This window comes from Anomaloglossus baeobatrachus, chromosome 2 (genome assembly GCF_048569485.1).
Source record: "Anomaloglossus baeobatrachus isolate aAnoBae1 chromosome 2, aAnoBae1.hap1, whole genome shotgun sequence".
Lineage (NCBI taxonomy): Eukaryota > Metazoa > Chordata > Amphibia > Anura > Aromobatidae > Anomaloglossus > Anomaloglossus baeobatrachus.
This window is the reverse complement of record NC_134354.1, coordinates 107,656,325-107,673,979: the sequence shown is the minus strand read 5'-3', so window position 1 is coordinate 107,673,979 and position 17,655 is coordinate 107,656,325. Positions and strand designations below refer to the sequence as shown.

The following is a 17,655-nucleotide window of genomic DNA, read 5'->3' as shown; positions in this document are numbered from 1 at the left end:
TGTTAACCCCTGACCCCACCTGTAGACCCCAGAAATACCTTTTATAAAATCTCCGGCCATGTATGTAAATTGCCCATCTCGGTCCTATTGGCATTCTAATCTGTGTCTCCTGTCCCTCCTTTCGCCGTCCTCCCTTGCTGATTGATGTGGATGACGCCTCCGGTGCCATCCACGTAGGCAGGCAAAGACTCGCACCAGCGCAGACACATTTCCGTCTTGTGCAGGCACACTTTGCTCTACTCTATTGCGGATAAAGCTGAAAACAGAGGTGCGCCTATGCGAACCGGCGAGTTGTCTGCATAGGCGCGACATTTTGCCCGGGGAAGTGGATGACGTCACCCGCATCTTGCACATCGCCTGAGGCGTCATCCACATCAATCAGTACGGGGGAGGACGGTGAAAGGAAGGGCAGAAAGCGCAGATTAGGGCGCCTATTGGACCACACCGGGCAATTTACATACATGGCAGGAGATTTTATAAAGGTATTTGTGGGTTCTACGGGGGGGCTCAGGGGGTAACGTGCACCTTTATAGAATGCAGCATAGGCGCTGATTAAGGTGCTACTTTTTGGTTTAGAAGGCCATAATCTGGTGACGAGTTCCCTTTAATGTCGGGCACTAGGTGTGTAATGGATATATATATATAGAAATAACGCCCTCCTAGCATCTACAGAAAGTATTCTGCATCCACATATAATAACATATTGTGATCTCTGCAAGATGTCAAGCAAAGGAAGAAAACAAATACAATATGTACGTTCTATGACTGTACCATAATCCCTGAATAATATAAGCAAATGTTTTCTTTGCAGATGGCCAAGTCTTCACCTGGGGAAAAGGAGCTAGAGGACGATTAGGACGCAGGGATGAGGGAATTGGGGTCCCCAAAATGGTCCAACTTGAAGAGGGTCACCCCTATACAGTGACATCAGTGGCATGTTGCCATGGCAACACGCTTTTAGCTGTAAAACGTAAGTATGCCACAAGTGCCTAAGCTCATATCAGTATGCAGTAGCTAGGTCCGGCAGGGATATTCTGGCATGCCAGGCTTCCTGTCAGTGACGCTGATTGCAATAAGCCCTGAAAACCATTATGTATGGATCCCTCCTCAAATCGGTAATCATAATCCGGTGCCATTCTCTGAGTAAGAAGCCGAATCTGAATTGAAGTGCTGGCAAAAGTCCAAGTGAGGATGTCAAGAACTATGTGAAGAATGGAGGGCTTTTCCACTGACATTTCAGATATTCGAGCTCTCGCCTCTGGTAGAAGCGTATACCTTGGGGTATTTTAAACTCTGTGAGAGCTCAGTCCCCAGCTCGTTACACAAGGACCTCTCTTACTGTGATTTATATTCCCTGTTTGAGTGTTGAAAGGTGCATTGATTCTCACAAGCCGTGCCAATTTAACACATATGTCCAAGACTAAACGTTCCCATCACTACCCCTCCAGACCGTCTGTATTTCATCCAATTTTATTGACATGTTTCCAAGGTTAATTATTTGTGGGCAGCTAAATGAGGGTTTTTTCTAGTTTGTCGGCCTTCAGCACAGACGGCCAAGACAGATCATAGAATAGCCATCAATCACCAATCGAGTTTGAGTCTCATAGACCCTCTGACCTTAGATATGTCAATAATTCCTATTAAAGCAGTTCTTTTTTTTCCTTTACAAATACTGTAAGGATACATTTCCACTAACCAGACACCATGCGTTCTGAACGCAACGTGGCTTCTTCTGCTAAAATGCTAGTGTTCTCCACAGAAGACCACAGTTGCTCGTACCCACTATCAGGGTTCGGACCACTTCGGACTATCACTGTGTCCGCTGAGAACACTTGTGCCTCTGCAGCATAAATTGACAAGTTGTGGCTGCGCTTGTGAGTTTACGCTGCGGGGAAAAAAAGCACAGTGGCCATGAGATTTCTATAAATCCCATCCACTGTGCTTGTACTGCACAACACAGAATTTTTTGACTTGGTGAAAACACGCTGATTCCAAAACGCTACAAACACCGATGGTGGGAACTTACCCTAAAGCATTGTTCCACATCTTACCGTACTAAATAAAGTTGGTTTTTCTGCATGTTGTGGTTCAAGGATTCTGCTTTTGGGTTGTGTCCTTCGTAAAAAATCCAGCCTCAAACGACAAACCTTGAAATCCTTAACATGCTCTGAAATAGCTGGATTTTGTCCTCCCCAGTACACCTAATAAGGCTCAGCATTTCCCTCCCAGTAGTTTCTCACCCTAGAACACCTTGTATAACTGCACAAGAGCAGTCAGAGTCCTCGGGCATGCACCATTACAAACAGCACCAGACTTTGCTAATGTATGTGTCCTGTACTATGGGGCCATATACACTGAATTCACACATTTATACCAATATAAAGAAATAAATATATAACCCCCCATTCCCCTATCCCTGACTTCAAAAAAAGAAACAACAAAAAATCATGGGGTCCAAAAATTACAAATCCGAGAAATAGTGGGGGGGAGAATCAGACCATGTGACAAAACACATAGTTTGCCACCAATGACATACAATTATAAAACACTCAACATTTTACACCACGAATTTCACACATATTCGGAGATTGAAATTAAGTGGTGCTCAACCAATGCGACAGTCACTTGTACACAATCCTGGGATAGAAAAAAGGTGGCACACACCAAAATTAGAGTTTCAGACCACTACTACACTCCAAAGACCATACCAAAAGTTACTGGGGTTACATGTACTCATAATAAAGCATATGATAATTTAACCAACCAGCAATGATTCATGAAAGATAAATCTTGTCTGATCAACATGCTGGGTTTCTTTGAGGAGATAAGTGCAAACTTGGATATTGGTTTTACGGCTGATGTGATACCAAAGGTATTTGATACTGTACCACACAACAGCCTAATACTGAAGCTCCAGATGCAAAGACTAGGTTACACTATATGCAGATGGGTAAAAAACTGTTTAATGGACAGGAAACAAAGAGGCGTTGTATATTGTACTTTCTTTAAATGGGATAAAGTCAGCAATGGGGACCACGAGGAACAATACTGGGAGCAGTGGGGACCACAAGGATCAGTACTGGGAGCAGTGGGGACCACAAGGAACAATACTGGGAGCAGTGGGGACCACAAGGATCAGTACTAGGAGCAGTGGGGACCACAAGGAACAATACTGGGAGCAGTGGGGACCACAAGGAACAATACTGGGAGCAGTGGGGACCACAAGGGTCAGTACTGGAAGCAGTGGGGACCACAAGGATTACTAATGGGAGCAGTGGGGACCACAAGGATCAGTACTGGGAGCAGTAGGGACCACAAGGATCAGTACTGGGAGCAGTGGGGACCACAAGGATCAGTACGGGGAGCAGTGGGGACCACAAGGCTCAATACTATGATCAGTGGGAACCACAAGGATCTGTATCAAATCTTTCTGATCTCTTTATTAATGAGCTTGTGAATGAGATTGAGAGTACAGTTTCAGTCTATAGGACTAGATAACAAAATCTGACCATAACATTATATTACAGAATGGTCTGGATAAGATGGCTGTATGGGGAAACACATGGCAGATGAAGTTTAATGTTGACAAATGTAGAGTAATGCACTGCAGCCGCAGTAATCTTACTGCTGCATATATAACTGGAAATATACAAAGCATCAGAAGGATTTTTGTGCCCTGTATATAAGTAAGCTAAGCAGTAGAACTCAATGTCAGGCAGCTGCTGCAATGCAAGCAAATTTTGAGGTGAATAAAAAGAGCTAAAATCCTGTGATCCCAACGTATTACTATCCTTTATAAATCACTTGTAAGGCCACATCTAGATTATGGCATCTGGTTTTGAGGTCCACATTTTAAAAAGAATGTTCGAAAACATGAGTCAGTCTAAAGCCGAACAACTAGATTATTACATGGGATAGAAGGCCTCTTACATGATGAGATGTTGGAAAAGTTGGGCTTGTTCAGCTAAAAAAAGCCTCAGAGGAGATCTCATTTATATGTATAAATACATGTGTGGTCAATACAAAGGACTGGCATATGACTTACTCCTTACAAAGAACTTACAAAGGGCATTCATTATGTGTAGAGGAAAGATGATTCTTACATCGAAATAGTGAAGGGTTCTTAACAGTTAGAGCAGTCAGACTGTGGAATGCCCTACCACAAGAGGTAGTGATGGCCGATACTATAACAGCATTTACAAAAAGATGAGATGCTTTTCAACAATATTTTATTGTAGTCTATAACTAATTCAGCAATAAATAACGTATAACTGGTGAATTAAGGTTGAACTTGATGGACTTGTGTCTTTTTTCAACCTATGTCACTATGCATTTTATATAAACAACCAATGGCATGTAAAGCCCATAGGGGCTGCAGCTGTGGGAGAGATTCATTCATGATCTCAAAAGCTGAGGCTACATGATGATTTTGGCCTCGACATATGTTATGCAACCAAAGATCTCTGTGTGCGGCGGAGCATAATGCAACTGGATGGGTTCACAATTCGATATAAAAAGTTCTGCATATAGCAATAAGCAAGTCACAAAAAGCTTTTTAATTTATTGAGACTTGTCTGTCACGGTTGTGACACGTTGCAGGTTGCATTGCGATTTCAGTGCCAGATTCTAGCTATGGCATCTATTGGTCTTTGTGTCGTATAGCCTTAAAGCTGCTTTACACGCAGCGACATCGCTAGCGATGTCGCTGGTGAAAGCACCCGCCTCTGTCGGTTGTGCATCACAGGCAAATCGCTGTCCGTGGCGCACAATATCGTTAGTCCCCGTCACACATACTTACCTGCCTAGTGACATCGTTGTGGCCGGCGAACCGCCTCCTTTTTAAGGGAGCCGTTTATGCGGCGTCACAGCAACGTCACACGGCAGGCGGCCAATAGAAGCGGAGGGGCGGAGAGCAGCCGAAAGGAAGTGACGCCCACCTCGTTGCCGGAGGACGCAGGTACGGTGTTTTTTGTTGTTCCTGCGGTGTCACACATAGCGATGTGTGCTGCCTCAGGAACGACAAACAACCTGCGTCCTGCAACAGCAACGATATTTGGGTTTAGAACAATGTGTCAACGATTAGGTGAGTAATTTTGATTGTTAACGGTTGTTCCTACGTTTCACACGCAACGACGTCGCTAAGGAGGCCGGATGTGCGTCACGAATTCCATGACCCAAACAACATCTCGTTAGCGATGTCGTTGTGTCTAAAGCCCGCTTTAGCCTAAATCATTCACATAACATATTAAAGGGAAGGTATCTTACTCCATAGTGCCTCAATATAGGTGGATTGTTATCATATACTTTACTATGAGAATTACTAACCCCAGCTACTTTTCGGATGGTCTTTGGAGTGTACTATTGGTCTTATTCCCGCCACCACTGTTTCCCTGGATTAAAATTTGTTGAGCACCATCTTTTGATGGTAATATTTAGCTATTGTTTATTCTTTTTAAGGAAAATAGTAATTACAGGGAAAACATTTTTAGCCTTTGACTTCATCATTTTTTTTCAGGGGAGAGGTGATTATTGATTTTTAACACATAGACTCACTATTTTGTCTAGTCTAGTAGGAAATAGTCACACGAGCATTAAATATCTGAACCATGCGTGCGTTTTATAGAAAGCTTAATAGGTAGATTTATTTTGCAACTCTCACCTTAAAGAGAATATATCACCAGGTTTTTGCCACTTAATCTGAGAGCATCTTAGGGGTACTTTACACGCTGCGACATCGCTGCCGATATATCGTCGGGATCACGTCGTTAGTGACGCACATCTGGTGCCGGCAACGACATCGCAGCGTGTAAAACAAATGAGCAACGATCAATGAGCGCAAAAACGTGCAAAATCGTTGCTTGTTGACACGTCGTTCATTTCCATAATATCGGTGCTGCTGCAGTAACGATGTTGTTTGTCGTTCCTGCGGCAGCACACATTGTTATGTGTGACGCCGCTGGAACGACAAACATCTCCTTACCTCCGTCCACTGGAAAAGGAGGAAGAAAGGAGGTGGGCGGCATGTTCCGGCCGCTCATCTCCACCCCTCCTTTTCTATTGGGCGGAGGTTCAGTGACGCTGCTGTGACGTCGCTGTGACGCTGAACGAACCGCCCCCTTAGAAAGGAGGCGGTTCGTCGGTCGCAGCAACGTCGCAGACCAGGTATGTGCGTGTGACGCTGCCGTAGCGATAATGTTCGCTACGGCAGCGATCACCACATATCGTGCCACCGACGGGGGCGGGTGCTATCGTACCATCGTGCCATCGCCGATGCTAGCGATGTCGCGGCGTGTAAAGCCCGCCTTAATGTAAGGACAGAGATCCTGATTCCAGTGATGTGTTACTTACTGGGCTGTCTAGTGTAGTTTTGATAATATAACTGTTTAATCAGCAATAGATTATCATTAGAGGACTACTTGGTGTGCTGCCAGGTGGTCCAGCATATTCATGAGTTCTGTATAACTGCTGAATCTGCAACAGATAAAATATTGATTTTATCAAAATGACAGCAAACAGCTCAGTAAGTGACAAATCGCTGGAATCAGAGTCTCTGTCTCTACATAATGCTGCTCTCAGATTTGGGAAAAAACTTGCTGACATATTCCCGTTAAGGCCTCATTTACAACACATCAGTATTCTTGATCAGTATTCCATCAGTATTTTTGTGCTAAAACAGGAGTGTCTTCAAAACACAGAACAGGCGTCAATCTTTCAATTAAAGTTTTCTCTGTAAATTCCACTTCTGCCTTTGGCACACAAACACTGATAAAAAAAAAATAACAAAATAAAAAAAAAAAATACTGGTGTGCGAATGAGGCCTAAATAATGGTCCTGAGCAATGACTTTTGCATCATAAAAACCAGGAGCTAGATTTCACAACATATTTTAATGGGAACCTGTCAGGTTCAATATGCACCCAGGACCACGAGCAGTTCTGGGTGCATATTGCTAATCCCTGCCTAACCGTCCCTGTATCTAGTAGTATAGATAAAGAGATCTTTACAAAAACTATTTCTAAAGCTCTTTTATCGTATGCTAATGAGCACAGGGACTGGTCCCAAGAGCGTTCCTTCCCTTGCTAGTTGGCCCCATTAGCATGTCAGTATGCCCCTGTAGGCTGCTGTGGGTGTGCTATCATGCTAATCAATGCGCAGCGTCAGAGAAGATCTCACCTCTCCACCGTCATCGCCGCCCGACACTGGATTTCAACTCAGTGCGTATGATCTCAAACTTCCGGTCATGCGCACTACTTCAGTTTGAAGCCAGGACGCGTACACGAGGCTTCATAGTGCGCAGGACCCACACTCCGGGATCATGCGCACTGAGCCGAAATCCAGCGTCGGGCGGCAATGGCAGTGGAGAGGTGAGTGAGATCTTCTCTGACGCTGTGCATTCATTAGCATGATCGCACACCCATAGGGGCGTACTAACATGCTAATTGGGCTGACTAGCAAGGGAAGCAACGTCCTTGGGACTAGTCCCCGATCTCTTTAGCATATGATAAAAGATCTTTAGAAACACTTTTTCTAAAGATCCCTTTATCTATGCTACTAGATACAGGGACGGTTAGGCAGGGATTAGCAATATGCACCCAGAACTGCTCGTGGTTCTGAATGCTTATTGGACCTGACAGGTTCACTCTAAATGAAATAATCCAAGTTTTATATATAAATGAAGAAAAGAAGAACGTCCAGCGCAGTCCTCAGATAATAGGTTAAAAAATCCAACGTTTATTGGGGTAATTCCATAAAAAATACATAGCGGTCAGCAGATAGAATAGCTATAAATTAGGACCCCATCAAACTACGCGTTTCGACACATAGTCTTAGGCGGGCTTTGCACGTTGCGACATCAGTAACAATGTGTTACCGATGCTGCAGCGATAGTCCCGCCCCCGTCGCACGTGCGATATCTAGTGAAAGCTGCCGTAGCGATTATTATCGCTACGGCAGCTTCACACGCACTTACCTGCCGTGCGACGTCCCTCTGGCCGGTGACCCGCCTCCTTCCTTAGGGGGGCGGGCCGTGCGGCGTCACAGCAACGTCACACGGCAGGCGGCCAATAGGAGCGGAGGGGCGGAGATGAGCAGGATGTAAACATCCCGCCCACCTCTGTCCTTCTCATTGCAGCCGGGCGGCAGGTAAGGTGATGTTCCTCGCTCCTGCGGCTTCACACACAGCGATGTGTGCTGCCGCTGGAGCGAGGAACAACATCGTACCTGTCGCACCATCGGCATTATGGAAATTTCGGAGGCTGCAGCGATGATACGATAACGACGCTTTTGCGCTCGTTCATCGTATCAAAAAGGTTTTACACGTTGCGATATCGACTGCGACGCCGGATGTGCGTCACTTTCGATTTGACCCCATCGACATCGCACGTGCAATATCGCAACGTGCAAAGCCGCCCTTAGTCTTAGTCATGTTTGAACATGACTAAGACTATGTGTCGAAACGCGTAGTTAGATGGGGTCCTAATTTATACCTATTCTATCTGCTGACCACTATGAATTTTTTATGGAATTACCCCAATAAACGTTGGATTTTGTAACCTATTATCTGAGGACTGCGCTGGGCGTTCTTCTTTTCTTCATTCCTGAATATTGGCAGCCAAGCCTTCCGTGCGCTGGGTCCAGGCAGAGAGCGGTGATCAGCAGGATCGGTGAGCTGAATTTTTTCTCTTTTTTCAAGGTCTATATATAGTAATACATAATCTCGTGCGTTCCTTTATTGATACAACTATGTAAGACCGCTATTCGTATTATTTCCTTCTTGTGTTCTGGTTTGGCGGTGAGACTAAACAATCTGTCTTGTAAAGAATCAGCGCTGCTTTATCACTCTCAGAGACATGCGGTCGATACAGGGAATCATCAGTCTTTCAGTCTACTTGTTAGTGGTATCAATGTCCCATGACTTAAAGCCACAGTGGGAAATACCTCCTCCGCGTGTACTCATGAAGTAACAGCTTGTCTCCATTATTTTTACAGCCGGCAGTGAAGATGTTTCTGTGTGAGAGAAGAACGTCAAGAGAGATCAGATCACTTGTCCATGAGTCCTGATAAACCACTGCCAAAAGCATCCTGCATACACCCCTGTAGTACCGTATATTCTGTGCCTGCCAAATATCCTAATTATTTATTACACGCCGATACAAGCAAAGTCTAAGGCTGCAGCGATGAGCTAGGTCAAGGTAACGAAAACTCCCTAGATTTCCATAAAATATCCGGCGGTTATGAGCTTGGTTACTTTGTGCACTCTGAAGAGCTGTTCTACCAACCATGTTCTCGTTTAGCTTAAATGCTGCATTTTCTTCATTGCATTTTTTATAAGAATATCCTCTGTGTTTAACAGTTCATGCAAAGTGGATGTGATTTGATGAAACATCTGCCTGCTGTGCGGTTGGCGTCTCCACGGAACTATGGGATTTTTTTAGGTGTTTTTTTTTTCTCCATTCACTTCTTTTGGGAGCCTGAAAAATACATTTGACATCGCAGTTCTGTGTGTGGAATTGCAGCCTTCCTGCTCTAAAAAGAAGCATTAATAACCATCTCTTCAAATTCTCAGGAAAAATGGATCAAAAAGGGGAAAAAAAGTACCAAACATTAAATAAACAGGAGAAATTGTTATCGTGGATTTTAGTGCTCCCACCTACAGAAAAAAACACAGATTCGGGCTTTACAACACAACGCATTTTGGAAACAAAGAAAAGCCAAAAAAAAACCATTTCTGGCTGTGTATTTACAATAATATATTATACGCTTGGTGCATAAAATGTATTATTGGGATTGTATATTGTAGTTCTCTTTTAGGCAATCACTATTCTATCTATCCATAAATCAAGAAAAGGTAGATGTCACACTGCGTAAAGGTATCAAAAGTAAGCAAGTAAGCTTTTAATCAATCCATGTGTGTAATGGCAACGTTCTAGCTCCACAGAGACTTTAGTTATAACAGCAGAAAAATTACAACCATGTCGCGTATCAGATGAAACATATGTAAACTTATAGGTATAATTTTTGATACCTCCATCTTTGACATCTTTTGTCATGCTGCTTAGTTTTTCCCATCTTTAACATCTTTTGTCATGCTGCTTAGTTTTTCCAGTAACTAATCATATAACCCTTTAAAAATATTGAATTTTATTGATACTTATTTAAAATCCACAACCTTTGTGCAAATACAATGTGAAATAAAGAGGGAAGAAGGTAAGATGCTTACCCTTTACAATAGCCCTCCCTCCTGTCCACTACCTACCGCGGGGGTCGGCACCCTGATAGCTACGAAAATGGCGCCCCCACTCTGCGGTGGCTGACCCTGTAATGTCCCTAAGAAAGCCCTCAAATAGATGATGAAAAACAGATAAAGTCAAGGGTCACAGACAGGGTACACTCATCCTTCAGTGGACAGAAAGATTGGGACAACACACATGAACACCTGGTTCAGACCACCTCTAAAGTCATTGGTGATTCCGGGGTAATCGTACAGACCGCAGATAGCAGATACATTAGGTGTATAGTCCTATATAACCCCAAAAGGCAATGTCTGTAGCAAATGCATGCATTAGATGCCGAAACGTAAGCCTAGGTATGCACAGTAATAAACATTAAGGTGCTTAGTGAAATAAAGTGTGCAGACTAATGAACACACCCTGGCCTCCGATGCTGGCTCTTACATACGGCCGGTTTGCTCCTGCACAAAATATATCAGCGCATACCCAGTGCAACTGCCTAGGAACAACCAAATATGATCATTGAGGTTGGTCAAAAATGAAACACATCAAACACTTATCGTGTGAGGAGGGTTCATGTGTGAGTCCCAGAATCGCCCCGGTTCCGCCTTGACCAACCTCAATGATCATATTTGGTTGTTCCTAGGCAGTTGCACTGGGTATGCGCTGATATATTTTGTGCAGGAGCAAACCGGCCGTATGTAAGAGCCAGCATCGGAGGCCAGGGTGTGTTCATTAGTCTGCACACTTTATTTCACTAAGCACCTTAATGTTTATTACTGTGCATACCTAGGCTTACGTTTCGGCATCTAATGCATGCATTTGCTACAGACATTGCCTTTTGGGGTTATATAGGACTATACACCTAATGTATCTGCTATCTGCGGTCTGTACGATTACCCCGGAATCACCAATGACTTTAGAGGTGGTCTGAACCAGGTGTTCATGTGTGTTGTCCCAATCTTTCTGTCCACTGAAGGATGAGTGTACCCTGTCTGTGACCCTTGACTTTATCTGTTTTTCATCATCTATTTGAGGGCTTTCTTAGGGACATTACAGGGTCAGCCACCGCAGAGTGGGGGCGCCATTTTCGTAGCTATCAGGGTGCCGACCCCCGCGGTAGGTAGTGGACAGGAGGGAGGGCTATTGTAAAGGGTAAGCATCTTACCTTCTTCCCTCTTTATTTCACATTGTATTTGCACAAAGGTTGTGGATTTTAAATAAGTATCAATAAAATTCAATATTTTTAAAGGGTTATATGATTAGTTACACAACACCCCCCCTTTTTTTCATTTAGTTTTTCCAGTCTAGCATTTCTTACATAGAATTACGTCGATCTCATATTATACTTACCTGTTCAATGTATATATTTTATCCTGTTAGATGTTCCTTTCCTTAAAAAAAATCCTTTATACATACTTTTGTGTTGTGTATTATACATATAGGTCCACAAAGCCTCTGTCAAGCAATTCATATAGTGCAACAGACATGTACTGTATATTAAGGTATAAGCATTAGCATAATAGTATGAAACAATCAATCAATAAATATAACTATGGGAAAGACATATAATACAGAATGTACATCAATAAAGTGTAAACATAGTGCATATTAAAGGAAAGCTGTCACCAGATTTGGGGACTATAAGCTGCGGCCACCACCAGTGAGCTCTTATATACAGCATTGCAGAATACAGTATATAAGAGCCCAGGCCTCTGTGTAGAACGTAAAAAACACTTTTCTTTATCGTTCCTTATGGGAGACCCAAACCATGGGTGTATAGCTTCTGCCTCCGGAGGACACACAAAGTACTACACTCAAACGTGTAGCTCCTCCCTCCGGCTATATACAGCCCCTGGATGACAATCTACCCAGTTCAATGCTTTGTGTTTTCAGGAGGTACACACACTTGCATTCTCTGATATTTTTTTCATTTTTATTTTGATTTTCAAGATTTGGAAGAAAAGCGGGTCCAGTCTGGACTCCCGGCATGTCCCTTCACACCCCACTCTGTCGGCGGTGCTGTTAAGGTTGACTTTACAAGGCTGGAGCCTTCACATGCCGTGCTCCTTCACATCCTCTGAGAGGCTCTGGTTTGAAGTGGGAGCCGTCACGGTCCTCTCTGCTTGCAGGAGACCGATCTCCATCCGCAGCCCTGTCTGGTTCCTGCTGGAAGGAGCGTTCACCCCCCCCTCAGGGACATGGCCCTGCGTCTCAAAAGCTAAGTATTGAGACGTTTTTCAGGGGTCCCGGGTACTTTTATTAGGGGGACAGTATGTGTTTTATCGTTACTGTAAATTCCGGCCGGTTCTGGGGGTTTCCCCTGAGAACCGCGCCGAAGGTGCCTGCTCGTCGGCCGCATTTTAAAATCTAGGCCCCGGCTTCAGTTTGGGCCTAGTTTCGGTTTCGGCTTCTCTGCATGTCATGCATACAGGAGGCATAGCGTGGCGCCGCCTACCGCTCGGCCAGCAGAGGGGAGGGCACTCCTCTCTGGGGAGATGTTCCCTCCCCTGTATCTATCCCTGCATCTCTCCCTGGCCCTCCGTTTTCCCGCTCTTGGCCTAATACCCGCCCCCCTCCTCCTTCCAGTGCCATTTTCTCAGCGTTCTTACACTGGACGGCGCTGGATGCTGCAGCTGCCACTGTTTAGGAGGGCTGACGCTTCACTTGGGCTTTGAGCTGTGGAATCCGGAGGGCACACAGAGAGCGGTCTGGTAAGCCACAACCTCTGGTTGTGGGCTTTTTATTACACTCTCAGGACATTCTACAGGAGTGTTTTCTTGCTGCAGAGCTTCCACCTCAGCAGCATGTCTGTCACCCGGAGCAAGGCTGCAAACATGTACGCTATGTGCACTGCATGTAAGCTCATTCTGCCAGAGCCAAGCACATACCCACATTGTGATGCCTGTGCTAATATGGTTGTGTCTCAGCCTGGAGCCTCCTCAGGGGTCCCTCCGGCTGCTCCGGCCCCGGTGGCTGAACCCCCGGCTTGGGTAGCATCCTTTTCACAAGCTATTTCCCAGTCTTTTGCCGACACCATGGGGCAGCTGTCCCGGACACTGCTGACCATGCATCAGCCCCCTTCTCAGGGTGCTTCGGCTGCTCCTAGCTCTGCAGAGCTCTCAGAGCATGTCCTAGGACCCCGTCCCCCTAAACGGAGACGCAGGGACCCTTCTCCTTCCTCTTCCCACGGCTCTGATTCACGTGCCGAGGTACAGGGCGAGGAGGATTCGTTTACTGTGGGCTCAGACGCTACCTCTATGTACCCCATTGACTTGTCTGAGGGTGATGCGGATGTCAGTGACTTGATTGCGTCCATTAACTCCGTACTGAACCTCAACCCACCAGAGTCAGAGGAACAAGCCTCTCTGGTAGAGATGCACCAGTTTACCTCACCTAAGAAAGCTAGGAGTATGTTTTTTAACCACTCCAGCTTTCAGACCACTGTTACCAAGCCCAGGGCCTGTTCTGACAAACGTTTTCCGAAGCGTAGTTCAGATGACCGTTTCCCTTTTCCACCAGAGGTGGTTAAGGAATGGGCCCAGTCCCGAAAGGTAGACCCTCCGGTGTCCAGAATCTCAGCCCGCACAGTCGTAGCTGTGGCTGATGGCACTTCTCTTAAGGATCCCACTGACCGCCAGGTTGACCTTTTGGCCAAATCTGTATATGAGGCGGCAGGAGCCTCGTTCTCTCCGTCTTTTGCGGCAGTGTGGGCTCTTAAGGCAGTCTCTGCCTCTCTGGAGGAGATACATTCCCTTACCAGGGACTCTATTCCTGAGATGGATACCTTAACTTCTCAAGCTTCGGCTTTTGCATCCTACGCCATGTCTGCCATCCTGGAGGCTTCTCACCGCACGGCGGTGGCCTCCGCTAACTCCCTCGCGATCCGCAGGATCTTGTGGCTTCGAGAGTGGAAAGCAGACGCTTCCTCTAAGAAGTACCTTGCGAGTCTCCCTTTTGCTGGGTCCCGGCTGTTTGGGGAACAGCTGGATGACATAATTAAGGAAGCTACTGGCGGGAAGAGTACTTCCTTGCCACAAACTAAAGCCAGGAAACCTGTCCAGGGCAGGATCCAATCGAGGTTTCGTTCCTTTCGTTCCTCTAACTGGTCATCCTCTAAGCCCTCGACCTTGTCCACTACCGCAGCCAAGGATCGTAAATCAAACTGGCGCGCAAAGCCGCGTCCTCAAAAGACCGGAGGAGCCGCTGCCACTAAGGCAGCCTCCTCTTGACTATCTGGCTGCGCCAGCAACGTCCTTGGTCGGTGGCAGGCTCTCCCACTTTGGCGACGTGTGGTTTCAACACGTCGCCGATCAGTGGGTGCGGGATATCATCTCCCACGGCTACAGGATAGAATTTTCTTCCAGCCCGCCAAACAGATTTTTTCTGTCCACACCCCCCTGCTCCAAAGCCGCCGCCTTCTCTCAGGCCGTGGCATCCCTGCAGGCCAACGGGGTAATTGTTCCGGTTCCCGCCCGGGAACGGTTCAGCGGTTTCTACTCAAACCTCTTTCTAGCTTTCTAGTCCCCAAGAAGGACGGTTCCTTCCGGCCCATCCTGGATCTCAAGCTCCTCAACAAGCATGTTCAGGTGCGGCACTTTCGCATGGAATCTCTGAGATCAGTCATTGCCTCAATGACCCAAGGAGATTTTCTGGCATCCATCGACATCAGAGATGCCTATCTGCATGTGCCTATTGCGGTCTCACACCAGCGTTGGCTACGCTTTGCAATCGGAGAGGAACATTTCCAATTCGTGGCTCTCCCCTTTGGCTTAGCCACGGCCCCTCGAGTGTTCACCAAGGTCATGGCAGCAGTGGTTGCGGTCCTGCACCTCCAGGGGTTGGCAGTGACGACCTTCTAGTCAAGGCCTCATCCAGTGTAGACTGCCAGCGGAGTGTCTCTCTCACTCTCGCCACGCTAGTTCAGTTCGGGTGGCTTGTCAACCTGCCCAAGTCCACTCTGACCCCGACCCAGGTACTTATGTACCTAGGGATGCAATTCGAGACTCTGCCGGCACTTGTCAAGTTGCCCTTAGTCAAACAGCAGTCCCTTCGTCTGGCAGTGCGCTCTCTGCTGAGGCACCGCCGTCATTCCATCAGACACCTCATGCAGGTGCTGGGTCAGATGGTGGCGTCAATGGAAGCGGTTCCTTTTGCCCAGTTCCACCTGCGTCCCCTGCAGCTGGACATTCTCCGCTGTTGGGACAAGCGGATCTCTTCCTTGCACAGGCCGGTGGCTCTGTCATTACAGGCCAGGAGCTCCCTTCAGTGGTGGCTTCGGCCCCTCTCTCTGTCACAGGGACGCTCCTTCCTGACTCCGTCCTGGGTGATCCTCACCACGGATGCCAGCCTCTCCGGTTGGGGAGCAGTATTTCTCCATCACCGAGCACAGGGCACTTGGACTCCGTCCGAATCAGCCCTCTCGATCAATGTGCTGGAGATCAGAGCTGTGTTTCTAGCTCTCCTAGCCTTTCACCACCTGTTGGCGGGCAGGCACATTTGGGTTCAGTCGGACAACGCGACAGCGGTTGCCTACATCAATCACCAGGGCGGGACTCACAGCCGTCTGGCGATGTTGGAGGTTCAACGAATCCTCCAGTGGACGGAGGACTCCAAGTCCACCATATCTGCAGTCCACATCCCAGGCGTGGAAAACTGGGAGGCCGATTATCTCAGCCGTCAAACCGTGGACGGCGGCGAGTGGGCCCTGCATCCGTCAGTGTTCAGATCAATCTGCCGCAAGTGGGGCACTCCGGAAGTGGATCTAATGGCATCCCGGCACAACAACAAGGTTCCGGTTTACGTGGCTCGCTCCCACGATCCTCAAGCCTTCGCAGCAGACGCACTGGTTCAAGATTGGTCTCAGTTCCGTCTGGCCTATGTGTTTCCCCCTCTAGCGCTCTTGCCCAGGGTTCTGCGCAAGATCAGAATGGAGGGCCGTCGAGTCATACTCATTGCTCCGGACTGGCCCAGGCGAGCTTGGTACCCAGACCTGCTCCGTCTGTCCGTAGAGGTGCCGTGGCATCTCCCGGACCGCCCAGACCTTCTCTCTCAAGGTCCGTTCTTCCGCCAGAATTCTGCGGCTCTCAGATTGACGGCGTGGCTCTTGAGTCCTGGATCCTGACGGCTTCAGGCATTCCCTCTGAGGTCATCTCCACCATGACTCAGGCTCGGAAGTCTTCCTCGGCCAAGATTTACCACAGGACTTGGAGGATTTTCCTGTCCTGGTGTCGCTCTTCCGACCACGCTCCTTGGCCGTTCTCCTTGCCGACCATCCTGTCTTTTCTACAGTCCGGTCTACAGCTAGGTCTATCCCTCAATTCCCTCAAGGGACAGGTGTCGGCTTTGTCGGTATTGTTCCAGCGGCGTATCGCCCGACTGGCTCAGGTGCGCACCTTCATGCAGGGCGCATCTCACATCATTCCTCCTTACTGGCGGCCCTTGGATCCCTGGGACCTTAATCTGGTCCTCACGGCCTTACAGAAACCCCCCTTTGAGCCTCTCAGGGAGGTTCCTTTGTTTAGACTTTCACAGAAAGTTGTTTTTCTAGTAGCCATAACTTCTCTCAGGAGAGTTTCTGATTTGGCTGCGCTCTCTTCGGAATCTCCCTTTTTGGTGTTTCACCAAGACAAGGTGGTTCTTCGTCCGACTCCGGACTTTCTCCCTAAGGTGGTGTCTCCTTTCCACCTTAACCAGGACATTTCATTGCCTTCTCTATGTCCGGCCCCTGTGCATCGTTTTGAGAGGGCGTTGCACTCCTTAGATTTGGTGCGGGCGCTCCGAATCTATGTGTCACGCACCGCCGTTTTTAGGCGGTGCACATCACTTTTTGTGCTAACCACTGGTCAGCGCAAGGGTCTCGCTGCTTCTAAACCGACCCTAGCTCGTTGGATCAGGTCGGCTATCACCGATGCCTACCAGTGTTCTCAGGTGCCTCCTCCGCCAGGGATTAAGGCGCACTCGACCAGAGCTATCGGTGCCTCCTGGGCTTTCAGGCACCAGGCTACGGCTCAGCAGGTTTGTCAGGCTGCCACGTGGTCCAGTCTGCACACTTTTTCGAAGCACTACCAAGTGCATGCTCATGCTTCGGCAGATGCGAGCTTGGGCAGACGCATTTTTCAGGCGGCTGTCGCCCATTTGTGAAGTTAGGTTTTGCCTACTTCTCAGTTTGGTTTATTTCCCACCCATGGACTGCTTTGGAACGTCCCATGGTTTGGGTCTCCCATAAGGAACGATAAAGAAAAAGAGAATTTTGTTTACTTACCGTAAATTCTTTTTCTTATAGTTCCGACATGGGAGACCCAGCACCCTCCCTGTTGCCTGTTGGCAGTTTTTTGTTCCGTGTGTTTCACCGGCTGTTGTTAGTAGACAGAGTTCTGGTCTTGCCGAGTTTTACTCTATCTCTACTTATGGGTGGATGTCCTCCT

At 47.3% G+C, this 17,655-nt stretch overlaps 1 protein-coding gene across 1 annotated transcript in view; it reads left to right on the top strand.

The window, feature by feature from the left end:
- NEK8 (NIMA related kinase 8) overlaps positions 1–10,115 on the top strand; it is a 145,414-nt gene extending 135,299 nt beyond the window's left edge. Inside the window, exons 14-15 of the mRNA XM_075333189.1 lie at positions 812–970; positions 8,988–10,115. Coding sequence (XP_075189304.1) covers positions 812–970; positions 8,988–9,013 — 185 coding nt within the window. The 3' untranslated portion in view covers positions 9,014–10,115. The remainder of the gene's footprint in view (positions 1–811; positions 971–8,987) is intronic.
- The last annotated feature ends 7,540 nt before the right edge of the window (positions 10,116–17,655 follow it).